The following is an 18,484-nucleotide window of genomic DNA, read 5'->3' as shown; positions in this document are numbered from 1 at the left end:
TCAGGGACCTCTGTAAATTAGAGAAGTCCTGTGCAGTTGGTATCTTACCACAGCCTGGCATTTGCAAGGTGCGCAGACGGAGAGCCGAGCGGCACACATTCACCTCGGAAGTTATTTTGGATCAGCGCAACTGCGCTAATTTCCTCTTAAAAACATTTATTACTTTTTCTTTCTTCGTCGACCGGGTTTCCTCAAACCCCCAATGCACCGCGCACACTCCTGTTGGTCTGAGCTTTTGGATACACACTCTATGCCTTGGCAGTTATTAACTCTCACCTCTATATCAACGAAACTCCTCTGTGGCAAGCAAAGGCAGTCAGTCCAGAATTAAACGTCCACAGTTAAACAGCACGGAACAGCTGAACAACATCGATCGACTAGGAAACATGGAAAATAGTCCTGGTGGTAAGTAAACTTTATACTTTACTGTATGTCTTTTGTTTTTAATCATCTGGAGATGGGAGTAAAGAAAGCATGACAATGGTGCGTAGTGATAGATGCCATAGCAATTCCACACATAAAATAGCCTCATTCTTAGATTGCAAGTGTACCTATTGGTTAATAAAGATTGTTTATCAGCATTGTTCATATAGCTACTTTAATTGCATTAGTCAATATCTACAAAAAACTGATAAGCGCCCCGCGTGCGTAGAAACGCATTGATGTCGTTGTTGTTGTTTTTTTAAATCCACTTCTACTGTATGTCATTTTAAAACACTGTGTAGTAGCTTAATCACCTTTTATCAGTTCTGCAATTTCTCATTTCTGCAGAGCCGAAGCGGCTGCGTTTTAATCACTATATAGGCTACGCTTTTGATAATCTCACTGTTCAGTCACGCGCTGAGGGATGATGCAGCCATAGCTATACTATAGAGTGAGTGTATGGCTGGCTTTTAACTCAGCTGTGTAACATATGGCATGCTGCCAAGTGCTTCTGGGCTGCAGACAGTTGAGAGCTTTGAGTGAGTGAGCTGGGGAGGGAAGTCCTCTCTCGTCAGTCTTTGCGGCGGACTTCCGATTCTCACACGTAAACAAACTTAGGCTACGTGAAGCGCGACCCAAAACGCCCACTGACCCGGCACGTTCTCTGTCCACGTAATCCCTGTATCTTAAGCCCCATCCTCACTCTAGTGCTTTTGATTTTTAGACAAGGCGAGTCACACAGTAGCCTAACTCTGCGGCAGGCTCTGTGCTTTGGCTTCCACTTCCGTAAAATCGCCCCCAACCATGAACTGAGGCATTTACGGGAAGTAGTGTGAGTTGTTACTTTGTTGCAGTGCGTGAGTCATTTGACTGGGCTGGGGTTTTTTTTTTTAAATGCGACTGAAGCCCAGCTTTTTCCAAAACATGTGAGTAGGCTATGTCAAGGAACAGTCACGCCCACTGAGGCTGGTTCCGTGCGTTTAAGAACAGTATTCGGAGTAAACATCCACTTCTGCCAAGACCTGAATGAACTTAATGTAGTGGGAGTTGACGACGAATGACATCCTTCCAAAAAAACAAAAACAAATAACAAGCAAGCCAGTCCATATCAGTTTCCAACTATTTCCCCGTTAACTTCGTGGCTCTGTCAAATATTAATAGGCTACAGTATTGTGGTGGATACGACAGGTAACTCTGTGTTAATTTCTGAAAAGATATAGACCGAACTAGCAATGGAAAGTTCATGAATAGGCTATTGCCGCTTAAACATAGCCTACGTCAACAGCAAATTAAATGAATAGCCTGCCATATCAGAGCAAGCTACTATGTGTCTTAGACCGCGAGACAGAAATATCATAATGCACTATGACGCCACCACTTATAATATCGCATAAATAGGGTCCCAGTAGAAAAATGACATCAAATACAGACGGACATTATACCCGCGTCCTTGAACAGCAGGTGACCATTATGACTGTCATGTCTTCTCATCTGCTCTCCGCCCCAGTGCACCCAGGGTAGAAACAGTCGTGATACGATTGGGAATCATGTGCCTGGATTTTTAATGCGCAGTTACCCCGCCTCGTGCTGACAGCACGTGTATTCAGCCCCAGTGTCCACGTGCCGCACTTGATAACCGAGCACCCCACCCCTCCTGGTCGCTCCTCTCTCCACCGCGCGCACTCTCATCGCACGGGGGATCCCTCTTCCTTCCCTGATAGGTTGGTCAGTGGGTCAGAGAGGTTTACCAGCCCTTTCTCTCGTCCTGATTCCTATAACTGGATTTAAATGTTCATTATTAACAATAATGGGCCATATTAAACGTGAAGTATCACAGTTTTGCTTCCTGAAATAACACATTAACCTACATTTGGATCCAGTCGAACTGGGCTTACCAGTTTCAGATCTTGCAAGTGTAACACATTGAAGGCATTGAGCACTTGCAGCATTCACAAAAGAAGTCTACCTTTTTGGTACAGTTTGTCATTGACAACAAACAGAAGCTGTGGGTCAGTGTGATGAATTTTACATTATTCATGGAGTTGGCCCATATCAAAATTGTGTAGCATAGCTTAAGTAGTCGATGATGGGCTATTCCTTCCACTCTACTGGTTGAAGATCAGACTGTATAATTACCATGAAGAATGTGGGTGTATTATTAGTTGAATAACCTAATTCTGAATAGGTCTGTGTCTGGGATGATGAGCGCAAATCCATGTTAAAATGAATAGTCATTTTTGAAAGTTTGTCAAGGGATGCCCACGACTGTACAATGAACACCACTAATGTAACCTCCAGTGTTCAGAGAGCTAACCATGTGACCTAAAAGCATTTCTTTAGCCAGAGCCTTAAGGTCCTTAATGATGAAAAAGATGCCAGAAATTTCTGACGCCAGTCCTGAAACCAGATACCTCAGTGCTTTCAGCTTGACAGACGATCACACAACTAGCTAATACACATTGAGAGGGTGACAGATTGTATTTCTATCTAAAGACTTGAGTGTAACCTGCTTCTTCTACCCTATATCACACATGTATGGGTGAAAACACAACATGTAAAACTCTTTAAAGTTTTGAAGAACAGAACTCCTTAAAACAAGATCAAACTGGAACAACATACAATGGAATCATTGATATTTCTTGATAAAGCATTAAAAGATCATTGGAGGTCCATGTGATATGATGCAAATTTTGCCCTTTGTTTGCTTTCAGAGAACCATCCTCCTTGAAAACGCTTCTTAAATATACACGAGGCCAGCTGTTTCACGTGCAGTGGGGATTAGTGCCCATGCACAGTTGTAAAAGAAGGGCGGTGGAGTGGTTTGTTTATTCTGTAGTTCTTATGGCTCTGTGTGCATCCGCAGGTCACATGTTGTAACCTGTGCCTGTGTACAGCAAGGGATGACTTTCCCAGAGCTCGTTCTGGCACTCTGTCAAACCAGTTTCCAGGAAATGGTTACAAGGACACAGAATATCAAATGTTTTAATACCACAGGGTGCGGAGATTTTGAATGTAGAAAGTGGATGTGGAGTTCGTTTGGCAGGACGGGTGGGGAGTGACCCTGTCCTCAGCAGGTGACACACATGTCCATAAAGCTTTATATTACCCACACAAACACATAGGAAACTGTGCAGGCACATGTGCACGTTTGTGTGTGACGTTAAGTCCCAGTCTGCTCTGATACCACACACAAGCCACCAGAGTACCTTACATTCAGTGTTGACACGTGTGAGCTGTGGAATTAAGGAGGCACTTAAACAGAAATGCAGCACGTGTTTTCTCAAGGAGAGAAAGCACAAGAGATGAGGGAGGCTTTTTTTCAGATGATTCAAGGTCCTTGAGAGAAAATGTGCACAGAATGACAGTGTAGACAATCCAAGGGTATTGTTAGTAGTACTTGAGATAACAGTGCCACTACAGTTAGATACACTATCTGCTAGGCAGAGTAGGGCAGACATTTGATATGCTGTTACAAAGCTGTGTTGAAAATCTCTATCTGTCTGATGGTGACCCACAAAGTGTAATCATGATCATCATGATATGAGCCCAGTGATGCAGAAGCTGGATGTTGAATGTGAGGCATGCTATTTCTGCACGTGGAAAACGTTTTGCTTGACAGGCTTTTATGCCAAGGTATTTAGACACCTGACGCAGTGGCAAATAAACTCTGAACTGAAGACGAGGATAATTATAAAAGTGAAATGAGCAGAAATATACACAATATTCTTGAAATGATGAATGTCTGCATAAGTAAAGATTCAATTCTCATGACTTTTTTAGTTTTATTACCATGATATTATAAATTAAAATAATTGTGTCAAAGTGGGTAAATTAATTTAGGCATTTTCCCATCTTTATAACACCTGTGATATAGATGCAAAATAAAAAACTCACTTTAATTGACTAAAAACCTCAAGCAAATAATTGATATGTGTCAAAATGGTTGCCAGCAGCGACGTGACTGTTAACCTCTGCACACTTTCTAGTGACTCTATGGAATGCAGCGACTTAGGGCAGATTGCTTGCCTTCCTCTACGTCTGTAGTCACAGCATTAAAGCCCTCTCTATGCCAAACGTGATCTGCCCTGGCGCTTGTTATTGTACTGCTGTTGTTGTCTACACGGGACTGCGCAAAGAGCCTTGTGAGCCAGGCGGGAACTGTGTCAAGAGTCCATGTGAGCTCCCGGTCAGGTGGCTGGCGGATAGATGGGTCTGCCGCCCGCAGCCAAAGTGGGTAGGGAGGGAGGGAAGAGGAGGAGGAGGCAGAAGGGGAGGAGAATTGAGAAGAAGGGCGGGGGCGGGAGAAGCAAGAGGAGGAAAGACTATGCTGAGAGCAAGCACACAGAGAGCTGGCTGGCTTTGCCTGCACGTGAGGGGCAGGCTTTCATATTGCGGGGAAGAACACTTTCTGCAAAACAAGGGCCGAGGATGGGTGTTGTGTTGAGGGGGAATTGAGCATTTCCGACTTGATGTGACTTCCCTAAACAAAGGCCTGTTTATGGCACATAGATTTGCTGTGATGTGCGTATAATTTCCTGAAATACTTTTTGCTACGACATGATACCTTGCAGGCTGTTGAAATGGAAATGAAAGAAATGCAGCCTCTGTAGAAAGTCAGGCTATAAAATCTAAATAACCATGTGTGGGTGTTCCAACCATCAAATAAGAGTATTTATCTTGCCTAGTCATGGTGTATTTAGCATTATTTATTCACATAACACTCTCCAATGAGCTTTCAAGATGCCACCACATCACTACAAGTAAAAGCAACACACACTTTGGAATGACATTTTTTTTATTTGATATCTAACATATTAGAAACCCAAAGACTTGACACAGATATCCAGGTCAGGGTTGTTATTGCCCCAGCTGTGACGTTTTGTATAAATTATTCATCAGATCAAATTTCTGTTATCCCAACATGATCATTTTGTTTGTTTGTGAATGTCTGCAAAGTTCGCTCACTGAGTCCAAGTAGAGCAGTGCACTCACCACTTGCACTCCCACTCACATGTGAACACAGACCTAGATGAAGATCAGTGAACTGAGTTTTTGCCCCCCTCTGTTCCTCCAGGTGGTGTTATCCTCTACGCTGGCTCGTCCGGCAGTGCCAGTCCGAGTCCTGGCAGTCCTTCAAGTGGATACCAGACCCAGTCGCCCTCCTCCCACTCGCAGCCTTCATCACCAGAGGGTGTCTCCTTTCAGGAGATTGGGGCCCTGAGCAAGAGAGGGGAACAAGGGGGAGGAACTCATTCCCCAAGAATGGTCTTCCAGTTTCCTGAAGTAAACAACGCTCCCGTTGCCCAGATAACAACAGTATCATCGGCAACCTACAACCACCCCACAGTGGCCAAAAGACCTTGTGGTTTCACTGGCACGTTCACCAGTAAGTACCCCACTCACTTCCCTCCTTCCTGTTTTCCTTTACGTTTACCTGCCAGCACTTTGTTATTGTTTTTCTCTCTCTGATAATGGATGTATGCCTCTCTCATAGAAACCGGAGGTATGGTGCTTCTCTGCAAGGTGTGTGGGGACATCGCATCTGGGTTCCATTATGGCGTGCACGCCTGCGAAGGATGCAAGGTGAGACTAAATAAATATAGTATTATGTCTTTTGTTATCAATAGGTACAAGCACAGACACATTCCCACAAAAGACACCCTTTAATGTCTCTATCCTTTTGCCTTCCCCAGGGTTTTTTCAGACGCAGCATTCAGCAGAATATCCACTACAAGATGTGTGTAAAGAACGAAAAGTGTCTCATCATGCGCATGAACCGGAACAGGTGCCAGCACTGCCGCTTTAAGAAGTGTCTCTCCGTGGGAATGTCCAGAGATGGTGAGAGATGGTGTTAGTGTCCTTAAAGAAGATATTTACACGGTGTTCATGTTCTTGTCTCTTTTACTCTCTCCATTCCTCTCCGTTTCCCATCTGTCTTTCTCTCTCCTTGCCCTGATGTCTGATTTATGGCAAGAGGAGCTCTAGAGTCCCAGTAGTCATCAGTCACGGAGAAACTGTGACAAATATGGTTTATTTTGGGAAATTGGGGCACAGAGTTGTTGATTACACCAAGTGCTCAACAAGATGTACAGCCGTACCTACTTTTTTTTTTTTTCTCGACACTGGCATTTACAAATAATCACTTGAGACATAATGTCATTCTGTCCTGTTTAATCATGAAAGCCTACAGTGCTCAAACTTAAAATAATATTACTACACAGTAATCTGCTCTACTGCATTATTTCACTGCAGAGTCACCGCAGGACTCTGATCTCTTGGGGTGTGGCTAAACTAGGTGATAATAAATCATGCTTTTTCTAGAGTGAATATTTTTAGCTGACCCAAAAAAGCCAAAATGCAGGAGTGAAAAATCACCCGCTAATTCATCAGATCACGGCAGGGAAAATTTATTAATAATAACGATATTTTACATTTACTTTTCATAGGCACACAGATACGTTAAAAAGAATGATTATTATTAGACTTATTGGTTCTACAAGCCCACAATGATAATGTTATAGAGCAACCATTGATTTTCAAGTCATGTCTGTGACTTGAACATATCTGCTCCCAGATAAATTTTTGATCATCCAATTTCTTTCCATACCTGTCTCATCACCTCTCCTACTTGCCTCCCTTGTCTTTATGACCTTTCCACTTCTCACTCACTCTGGTGCTAATGACATCAAGTTCAGTGCTGTTGACCCACTGACCTACTTCCACAGAAAAAGAGAGAGCGAGTGCTCAACAGGAAGGCAGAGAAAGGCTGGGGGAGGTGGTGTAGCATACAGCGTGATATAAATAGGGCTGTCAGTGGAGAAGAATTGAAAAGGGGGAAGGGAGTATTGTAAAGGCTGGAAAGGAGGATGAGTAATCCACAAAGAGATTACATCTTGAGCATCAGATGTAGAATACATATTGGAGCACGGTGTGGTTGTTTCTCTGTACTGTTTGAATGTGAAAATGAGTGTTTCTGCTGTTCTGTGTATTAATCAAAGTGCTGCCAGTAAGGAGCTGCCAGAGATATCGATTCCTGATGCCAGTAAATACTAACAGAGGATGCTCTCTTCCTGTTGTCCTCAGCTGTGCGTTTTGGGCGTATTCCCAAACGGGAGAAGCAGAGACTACTGGATGAGATGCAGAGCTACATGAACAGTCTCAACGAATCAGCTTCCATGGAAATGGAAGTGTCACCTCCTCCCGATGCCCCCTGCAGTCCGCAGAACCAGACAAATGAAGGAGCATGCTCCATATCGCAGTCTTACCGCAGCAACTTAATGAACAGTGACGAGAAACCACTCAAGATGGCTGCTGGCAACGGCAACATCGGCTCTTTGTCTTTCAAGCACAGTTCGGCACAGGAGCCTTCCCGGTCACACTCGGCAACCCAGACTCAGCACACAGTTCAGGGGGAGCAGGCAAACCTGACATCAAGCTACCATGTCCCCACAACCTGCCCTGTTGCCCACACCAACAATGAAAACTCCAACATTGACAACGCCAGGTACAACTTCTCCCATCAGAATCAGTGCCCCGTCACCGGCCGCCAGTCATCTCAGTCCTACTCAGCCAATCAGAACAGCTACCAAGCAAGGGATTCCCAGAACCAAAGTCCTTGCCCCTGGAAGCTAAATGGAGGAGCCAAAGTGCTGGTGAGACTTCCCCCCCTTATCCAGTATGTGAATATCTTTCAGTTTAATGTAAATAAAAAGTACTTAACACTTCCTCTCTTCTCGGTCTCTCCTGCAGGCATGTCCACTCAATTCATGTCCCGTGGCGCCGGCTAGTCGTTCCAGTCAGGAGGTCTGGGAGTCTTTCTCCCAGTGCTTCACCCCTGCTGTTAAAGAAGTAGTGGAGTTTGCAAAGAGCATCCCGGGCTTCCAGACTCTTAGCCAGCATGATCAGGTCATGCTGCTCAAATCCGGCACTTTCCAGGTACATCCAGTTAAATAGAATTTCTTGATGGGAGTGTGGAAGTTTTTTTATTCACTTGCTTTCTTATCCTTTGGAGTCTTTTCTGATGCTAACCTGGTCTGCTTCTGTCCACAGGTTCTGATGGTGAGGTTCTGCTCACTGTTTGACCCCAAGGAGAGGACAGTGACATTCCTCAATGGGCAGACATACTCACTGGCATCACTGAGAGCTCTTGGCATGGGTTCCTTACTGGACTCCATGTTCGAATTCAGTGAGAAGCTAGGTTTTTTGGGTCTGGAGCCGGACGAGATGGCCCTTTTCATGGCTGTTGTGCTGGTTTCTGCTGGTAAGACACTTGTAAGATACTTATACATACATGCACACAAACACATCCATCCATATGCACACATTTGCTCATGTCTACGACATCTAAACAATTTCTTCTCCCTTTCTGCAGATCGCTCTGGTATAGTGGAGGTGGGAGCAGTGGAGCAGCTGCAGGAGAATCTAATAAAAGCTCTGCGCTCTCTTATAACCAGTCGCCGCCCAGATGACAGCACACTCTTCCCAAAGTTGCTGTTACGTCTGCCGGACCTGCGCACCCTGAATAACCAACACTCTGACAAGCTTTTAGCTTTCCGCATAGATCCTTGAGTTCAGAGAGCTTATGCTCACTGAAGTATCCGCTTTGGGGAGCCTTCCTGCTCCCCATGCAAGCCTGGCCTGCCACACAAAGTACACTGGCCTATGCATGATGGACAGTTGGTGTGGTAGCTGTGCCAAGTCTGACACTGTACGAGACTGAGCTTGGGGAAAAAATATCAGTGAAAGATATAGGCACAGCAAGAGGCGGAGGCTCCTGAACTCAAACTGATTCCTCATCCAGTTGTTTCCAGAGTTGCTAAAAAAACCCTCAAAACATAGACTGTGTTCTTCCTTGGGAGCCTGGAGTCGACAGGCCAGCAGGTCATCATCTCTCCCTCCTGGAGTTTGTCAGTTTTTGTTCTGAAGACCAAAAAGTAGAATGAGCCTGTTGTCCCTCACTAGACTTTGTCCTCCTATACCAGCTCACAAAGCTAACAAGAGGGACACACTCGCCCAGAGGAAAAAAGGAACATGTACAAACATTAACAACATACCAACAATGATTTCTTACAGTACATTCATGCCACAATGTGTAAAGGGCACTTTCCATACATTGAGAAGACCTCTGAAATCAATATACAACATAGCAATAGAAATGTCTGATACACAGTTGGCGAGGAGAGTTTGTGTATGCCCTGTTGAAATGACATAAGCTATTTTCACAACATGTCACCGTGTGGGAAATCTTTATGAAAATCACCCATTAGTGATTGAGAAATGTATAACATTTTTAAGAAATGAGAGTAAGTTGCATTGTATTTGTATGCGGTAATCAGGGAGAAATTATTGGTCATTTTAGACCGTGTCTGATGGATATATGTTATGGTGTTTTGTTGTACATTTTGTATATAACCTTTATTCTCGGTTCGTACCCTTGTTAGATTGAAGGTTCTTGCATATGTAAATTAAGTTAGTATTGAATTATTGTATGATGTCACAATAGATTGCTCTACAGACTGCAAAGAGAATGCAGCGTTTGAACCATGCACTCTGAGTATAAACTTTTTGAAGATATATAATTGAAATAAATGTATTGTCAACTGACTGCATCACCTTGTGAATATTTTGTAAATGTTTTATGGTTCCACCATAGAGTACCATTATTAAATAACATTATATAGCATATTTTTCCTTGTGCTCATCTTTTTTTTCATTTTTATTCCTTAATGTGATGCCACCATCAGTATTGCTGAGGCATACCGTGGTGCTGTAGCCTAGCAACAGAAGCAATCAGCCAATCATGCTCTGGGTCTGAGAAGCCATTAGGGGCTTTATTACACCAAGAAACACCACTTGATTTTAGAGTGCATGATAACAAGTAAATGTAATTTCAAAGAGCGTCACACTTCACTAAATACAAGGTGTTGTACTTTACCACCGACTCACAGCCACTGGGAGGGAGATTATCGACAGAGATGGATCCTGTTCAGTCATATGTGCAAATATGACACAGTAAGTTAATTCAGGATGTGCGTATGCAAATGCTCTGTGGGCACAAGGAGAAGCCCTCACCACTGCTATCGCTACAGTCTACTGGAAGGCCTGTGAGAAACGTATTAGTATAAATGTTTGGGGAAATTATCCATAAACCGCAACTGATGGCCTTCAGGAGTCTCCATATCATCTGTACATGTTTGTGATACTTTAAATTACTGCTAACATTAGACACATAGATACACTTTTTGAATACAGCAACAATGGTAGTAATATTCTGAGGTCATTTTGATTGGCTATGCTCCCCATTCGTATGTTTTCATTTCAAATTTTCAGGACAACCTGTGACACATATTCACCAGTATATTTGCTTTAAATCAGCAACAGTATAAAAGCAATAAAGCCCCTCCACGTCTTATGATTCATTGGCAGTAAAATGGTCTGTAAGCATGTCCCTTATAGTCATAGGTGTCATTTACGCTGGGGACATGTCCCCACCACTTTTTTAAATGGTTTATTTTTGACCCCACCAGTTTTTGAAAGCATTTGCTAAAGGTTTTCTGAAAATTAGCTTGCAACAAGAAATGTTAAATAACAAATAAAACATACTATGAGAAGGGTTTACTTGCACAATAGGAAAACATGAAATGCAATGTAAATATAAAAGAAAATCAAATCTGCCTTGTCCAAAAAAGTGACTTAGGCTAAAAAAAACAAGCTGCTGATTACTGCATTGAATTCAATAATATTTTTATATTCTGAATTGTCATCGGCCACATGAATTTTGTTTCCCTTCATATAAATAAAGACATTTTCACCATAAATTGGCGCAGAAAATGTTACTAGAATGCAGGAAATTAAGTGTTTAATGCTTCTGGGGGAGAAACCCCCAGACCCCCAAATCAAATGGCATATTTCATTGATGAAGATTTCTTCTAAATAGCATTGGAGTATCTTTTTGTCTTGTTCTCATGACACCAATATTGTGCATTCTCACGTCTCGTGGACTAAGTGTTTCGTTACAACCCTAATATGAGCCCGTAAGTATGCCCACCACTTTTCAACATAAATTGACGCCCTTGCTTATAGGACCAAGAAATGAAAAATGAGCATCAGCCAAAAACTGCGCTCTGCCCACCATTTTTCTTTGAACTCAGCCAAACTTTCATTCTCAATGTTGCATCAGGAGGAAAAAACACACTGAAACTCTCTTCTGGAGTTTTGACACAGCCAGTGTTCCAGTGATTTCTATGAATCATGTTGATGTCTTCACATGCCACCTACTGGACAAGATGATAACAACAACCAGAAACGTTTTGAACAGAGACGGGTAACCCTAACTATTACTGAATAAACCAAAAGTCCATTCTGTCAAAGTCAATATTACTACCTATTACTACACAACAACACAGACAAATGTTATGATAGAGGTTTGTGTATTGTTACACAACAAAGAGTCAGTATCTGTGCATCTCAAAGGACCCAGATCCAAAGTTCATTCTTGACCATAAACAACAGTTGAGAAAACAAATTTACTTTTATTTAACAGGAACCTTATGGATCAGTAAAATTTTAAACCTGCTACCATCTCAACTTTAAAATGTAACTCAATGAGTTAACTGTAACATAAAAACCATAAAACTCTGACTCTTCACTAATCAGTGTGTATGCACAAAAAGGCTTTTTGATGTTTCGATTTCTAGTGCCAAATATGCACAACTATAAACACGTTGGCCATAATATTATTATCTTGATAATAATCATATTTGAAGTTTAGTTAGAAATGGCTCATGTTGTTTTCCACGCCAGTAAATATTTACATATTTATATAGTGGTCACAGGTTCAGGACTGAGAAATGAGTGCGGCTTGTGCGTTGTCACAGAAACTCCCAAGCTTGATTTATACTCCTGCGTCAGGGCTATGTGCGTAGACTACGGCATAGCTACGTAGCCTACAATAAAACAATAACAATAACAATTTCTGGAGAAATTGCGGTGTGAATAGTGGCTGTTGGAGGCTAATGCTAAACTGAATTGCTAAACTTCATGCAAGCTCTCATTTCAGCCTCTCTCTTAAAGGAGCAGTAGATGCTTCTGTCTCTTTAAGCTTTTCCAATGAAGAGAACAGTGTGTCTGTTTGTGTCTCTCTCTGTGTGTTAGTTGGAGTACCAGGTAGTAGTGGTAGTAATTAGTGCAGTAGTAGTGGTTGTAGTAGCAGATGCAGTACTCTGGATGCAGTACACTTGACTTCATTCAAGAAATAGCTTAATGTCTGTCCACCAATCGGGAACACAGGACCAAGTGTGTGTGTGTGTGTGTGTGTGTGTGTGTGTGTGTGTGTGTGTGTGCGTGTGTATCTCCCTTTGATCTCTCACTTATTAACATCACCTGGGCAACCAGCTATCCTATATAGACAGATAGGAAACTCTCTCTGAGACTTTGCCTCAAACAAACCTCCCCAGAGACTAAACTAAAGGTCATATCGACAAAATGACTTGACTGGGAGGGCAGAAGGCATTTCTGAACAACAGGATATATTTTTTGAGTAAAGTTGAAAAAAGTGACCACTTTGCCAAGTTGCAAAACTGGTACGTTCTGCTCCGGTCAAGAAAAGTTGAGGAGAATTTACTATTGAAGCCTATGGAGGATTTTCTGTCACTCTTGTCCTTTGGAAAGACACAGAGATAAATCTATAAGCCAGAGGGATTTAATAAGCACATGTGAGGGAGGAACCACAACAAATTTTACTACGTTTCTTGGGTAAAATTATGCAGGAAGAGTTAAAATTGTGGTCAAGCCAGCGAGTTAAAGAGAAAAATCTAAGAAGATTTTCTGAGGCTGCTACACTGTAGTGATGATGTCACCCACTCTAACTCACGCAATACACACCCATTATAAACTCAGAAAAGAGCACAAAAAAGCATAAAACTTTGACAGCGACCGTGAACAAACCATAAAACATATCAAAAAGCTGAATGCATCATTAATAGATTAACTTCTTGTGACCAATTTACAGTTTAAATCAAGTCTGTAGCTGAAAGTATGCTGAACTGGTGAGCTTTCAAAGTGGAGTAGGTATGAGGAGGATTTCGACAGTCTCTCCATTCACTTACAATGGGAGAATTTTCCTGGAAAACATTGAATATTTTGGAAAGTATTCAAGGTATTAATGACAAAAGTAATAGCACCCCATTCCTCATTGAGCCGGACAACTTGGACTTTGAACGGAGTTTCTACGTCAAAAACTGTGGGACTAGTTAGCGCACAAAAACAACGTGACCGAAGAATAACAATAATAAAGGTTAGCAACAACATAGGTTGCGAATGCTTGCAGCATTCACACCCAATTATCGCGACATAATTGTCCTCAATAAGATTACAATAAATGTTCAATAAATATTCAATAAATGTTCGATCTTATTAATTTGAATCATAAACGAATAAGCACATACTTTTCTTATTAAGATATTTATTTTGTTGAGGAAAAAGGGACCGAAAAAAGATTTAACTTCATTTTACTGGTGCATATTTGTTGAAAAAAGATTTTATTTCATAATTGTTTTGAGTGTTCTGCCTCACTGTTTGGCATAAAGTTTTTGTTATGATCAGAAAGAATAGTTTAAACCCACAATTAACCTCCTGGTTTCTCTAACTTTCACTCAGGAGCAAATATCAGCCTTTAAACTCAATAGAAATAATGATTTGACATTTATCCTGCTAATTATAGATATCCGACGACATGAAATGTTTTATCATGATAACATTTTTGGCCATATCGCCCAGCCCTAGTATAAATAGTATGTTAGCTTTGAAAATGTATCAAAGGAAACTAGGGGGGACAGTTTGTATGGGCCTGATGCAGCTGATAACATTAATATCTAGCAAGTATTAATATATAGTATATAGTATTATATAATTTAAAGCGGCTATGCTTAAATTTGTCGGTAATGTAGCAGCTGGATCATAAGCCTGTATGAGCACAGTTGATTCAAATGCAGCACAGACCCAGCCCAGACGTCTTTAGCAGGTCACACAGGCCCAGGTGAAACACAGTCAGCCTCATCCAGTACAAGAACAGCCAGAGATGTACAGCCAGCATCAGTCTTCACAGACTTTACAAGGATTTTTCTAGAAGAGGTTTCCATTCAGGCGTATTACAGAGACAGACTGTTTTAAAGGAGAGGTAGTGAGAGCACTGCAGTGTCAGGTGTGACTGTGCAGCAATGGAAAATTGTTTACATGACTCACAAATCAGGTAGGAGGGCTATGACAGAATTTTTCTTAGGTGGTACCATTGGTATGTGTGCTTATACTCCAGTCAAAGCCCATTCTGACATGACAGAGCCAATATTAATGGGGTAAGCAAGGGAAGCTGGTAAAGCATATACTAACACATTTCATACACTTCCATCAAAAATAAATCAAACATTTACATGGGGGATGAGGGGGACTGTGCCCCGTGATAGACTGTATGGCCCCAGTAGAGCTTTATGTCAATGCCCCTGATTGCTACCTACTATGTGTCAGGCACAGCTCCCTTCTGGCATCGTACACTACAGAAATATATTCTTGCCCGATGATGCCATCTAGTGGCTACAAGAAGAAAGTGTATGCAGAGGTAGTTCAAGGCGAAATCTTAGACGGGATTAGTTTCTACCAATAAAGAGATAGTTAGCCCTATGGGTTTCGTGTGTGTATCTGTCCGTAGCTCCTCTTTTAAATTCCGTTCAATTAATTTTTCTGGCAATTCATAACAGCAGAAGTTAGCTAATTGCATTTTTCACATATGTCTAGACCATACTCACCATACATGAGCAAGCACTTGGCAACAGAGGCAAGAAAAACAGGCCCTTTTAGGTAGAAACCTCGACAGACAGAAGTAGCTCAACGCAATGTCCACAAAGAAATGTAATACAATAGAAATAGTGGTAGTGGTCCAGATATCAATGAATATGAATTATAGCACCAATAATGATAGCAATATAATAATAACAATAAGACGTAACTTACAATTAATTGTAGAAGTGGCTGCTGAGCAGGAACATGGGGTCAGTAGGTGCAACAACAAATCCGCACTCTGCAGCTTCGGAGGCAGAAACACCTGCAGAAAGCGACAGAAGGAGAGAGGAGAGGCACGAGAAAGCACAAACAGGTAAGGGAAGAAGTTGAGTTAGTAAGCATGCATTAATGTGATAAGAATGCATACAGATGGAGAGGGAGAGGATCAGAGAGGAGCTCAGTGCATCATGGGAAGTCTCCTGCCAGTCTAAGCCTATAGCAGCATAACTAAGGGATGGTTCGGGAATAACCCGAGTCAGCCCTTACTATAACTTTTATCAACCAGGGAAGTCTTAAGCCTACTGTTAAACATGGGGATGGTGTCAGCCTCCCAAACCCAAACTGAGACCTGGTTCCACAGGAGAGGAGCTTGATAGCTCTGGCTTTCAACTTACTTTTAGAGACTCTAGGAGCCACAAGTAACCCTGCATTCTGGGAACTGGGTCTGGTGGGGTAGTGGACTAGTTTCCCTGTATCATTTTAAGGCAGGATGTGCCTGATTTTTGAAATGTTAGGTAGGTGACAAAAGGTGGTCCTTGAAATCTGTTTTATGTGGGAGTTAAAGTACATATTCTATTCAAAGATAACACAAAGATTCCTTACGTTGGTGCTGGAGGCCATAACCATATTTTTAGATAAAGTGTTTGACTTCCGTTTTCTCTGAGTTTAACATCAGACAATTGCAAGTCATCCAGAATTTTACGTGCTTGAAGTTTAGCTAACTGATTGGTTTCATATGGCTTGATCGATAAATATAATTAAGTATCATCTGCACAACTATGAAAGTTTATGGAGTGTTTCCTAATAAGTTAATTAAGGTGAATTGGACTGGACCAAGAACAGAAACTTGTGGAACTACATGACTAACTTTGCCGTGCATGGAGAATTCATCATTAACATGTAAAAACTGGTATCGATCTGATATATCGGACTTATACCAGGTTAGAGTGGCTCCTTTAATGCCAATTAAATGTTCCAGTCTCTATAATAGAATGTGAAGGTCAATGGTGTTGAAAGCAGCAATAAGATCTAACAAGACAAGTACAGAGACAAGTGCTTTATCTGATGCAATTAGAAGGTCGGGTAATTTTCACCAGTGTTGTCTCTGTGCTATGATGAACTCTAAATCCTGACTGAAAATCCTCAAATAAACTATTGCTATGTAGAAAGTCACACAACTGTTTGGTAACTTCTCTCTAAGTTCCTTAAGAAAGCTTTCTTAAGGAACTTAAAATAGACTATAAATCTTTAGTTGACTTAAACCCCTGGATCAAAAGTGGGCTTTTTAAGAAGAGGTTTAATTATAGCTACTTTAAAGGACAGTGGTACATAGCCTATTAATAAAGACAGCTTGATCATATCAAGTAAAGATGTGCTAACTAAGGTAAAATTTCTTTAAGCAGCCTTGATGGGATGAGGGCTAAGAGGCAGGTTGATGGCTTAGATGAACAAGTCATTGACGGTAGTTGGTCAATATCTAGAGGAGAAAATTCTAAATATGTACCAGCTTTTATAGCTGTTTCTAAGGTTCCTGAGTTTGAATAGAAATGTATACTGGTTCCAGGAGATGATGAATTTTGTCTCTAATAATTAGAATTTTATCATTAAAAAAGCTAATGAAGTCATTATTACTGAGGGCTATAGGAATACATGGCTCAATGGAGCTGCAACTCTCTGTCTGCCTGGCTGAAAAGAAACCTGGGGTTGTTCTTATTTTCCTGTGTTAATGATGAGTAATAGGCTACTCTGCCATTAAGGAGGGCCTTTATATTCTATATCCATCTTGCCTGATTAATTGAGATTCTTCCAGATTGGCGGAATGCCATTTCCTTTCAACTTTGTTTACTTTAATTTACGAGTTTGGGGGTTATACCATGGAGCTAGCTTCTTTGTTTTATAATCTTTTTTCAGAGAGGCAATAGATTGGAGTGTCATTCACAGTGAGCCGGGAGTACTATCAACAAGATGATCAATTTAGGAGGGACTGAAGTTAGCATAGGAGTCCTATGTTATATTGAGACATGGTTTTTACTTCCCTGGTCTAGGGGTAACATAGGCATAACAAAAGGTGTGTCTCCCCACTCCCCCCCTTCCAAGTAAGGCCAGTTCAACAAAGTGAAATTATACACTCACTGGCCACTTCATTACGTAAACCATGTTAGTACCGGGTTGGACCCCTTTTGCTCTTGCTGGAAGTAGCCATCAGAAGATGGGTACACTGTGTTCATAAAGTGATGGACATGGTCAGCAACAATACTCAGGTAGGCTGTAGCGTTTAAACGAGGCTCAGTTGGTAAATAAGGGGCCCAAAGTGTGTGAAGAAAATATCCCCCACACCATTACACCACCACCACCAGCATGAACCGTTGATACAAAGCATGATGGATCCATGCTTTCATGTAGTTTACGCCAAATTCTGACCCTACCATCTGAATGTCGCAGCTTAAATTAAGACTCATCAGACTAGGCAACGTTTTACTAATCTTCTGTTGTCCAGTTTTGGTGAGCCTGTGCCAATTGTAGCCTCAGTTTCCTGTTCTTAGCTGACAGGAGTGGCACCTGGTGTGGTCTTCTGCTGCTGTAGCCCATCTGCTTCAAGGTTCGACGTGTTATGCGTTGAGAGTTGGTTTTCTGCATACCTTGGTTGTAACGAGTGATTATTTGAGTTAATGTTGCCTTTCTGTTATCTTGAACCAGTCTGCCCATTCTCCTCTGACCTCTGACATCAACAAGGCATTTTTGTCCACACAACTGCCAGTCACTGGATATTTTCTCTTTTTCGGACCATTCTCTATAAACCCTAGAGATGGTTTTGCGTGAAATTCCAGTAGATCAGCAATTTCTGAAATACTTAGACCAGCCCGTCTGGCACCGACAACCGTGTCGCATTCAAAGTCACTTCTGATGCTCGGTTTGAACTTCAGCAAGTTGTCTTGACCACGTCTACATGCCTTAATGCATTGTGTTGCTGCCATGTGATTGGCTATTTGAGTTAAAGAGGTGGTATTAT

The 18,484-nt window shown here is 41.7% G+C and overlaps 1 protein-coding gene across 1 annotated transcript; it reads left to right on the top strand.

Moving 5' to 3' along the window:
* The first annotated feature begins 386 nt into the window (after nucleotides 1-386).
* On the top strand, nucleotides 387-10,031 carry LOC119886241 (nuclear receptor subfamily 1 group D member 1-like). The gene is made up of 8 exons (XM_038696834.1): nucleotides 387-405; nucleotides 5,498-5,809; nucleotides 5,918-6,006; nucleotides 6,117-6,261; nucleotides 7,507-8,075; nucleotides 8,173-8,358; nucleotides 8,473-8,683; nucleotides 8,795-10,031. Exons 1-8 carry the CDS (start codon nucleotides 387-389, stop codon nucleotides 8,989-8,991), a joined length of 1,728 nt encoding a protein of 575 aa, XP_038552762.1. The 3' UTR covers nucleotides 8,992-10,031.
* Nucleotides 10,032-18,484: the final 8,453 nt, after the last annotated feature.

Source organism: Micropterus salmoides, unplaced genomic scaffold (genome assembly GCF_014851395.1).
Source record: "Micropterus salmoides isolate LMB-PRFRI ecotype aquatic unplaced genomic scaffold, ASM1485139v1 Ms_hic_scaffold_4, whole genome shotgun sequence".
Taxonomy (NCBI): Eukaryota; Metazoa; Chordata; class Actinopteri; order Centrarchiformes; family Centrarchidae; genus Micropterus; species Micropterus salmoides.
Note: the sequence above shows the minus strand (reverse complement) of the source record. Positions and strands in the feature narration are given on the sequence as shown.

Coding starts and splice junctions, on each gene's coding strand:
- LOC119886241 (XM_038696834.1), top strand. Junction 6,007..6,116: donor ACGCCTGCGAAGGATGCAAG/GTGAGACTAAAT, acceptor TGCCTTCCCCAG/GGTTTTTTCAGACGCAGCAT. Junction 8,076..8,172: donor ATGGAGGAGCCAAAGTGCTG/GTGAGACTTCCC, acceptor TCTCTCCTGCAG/GCATGTCCACTCAATTCATG.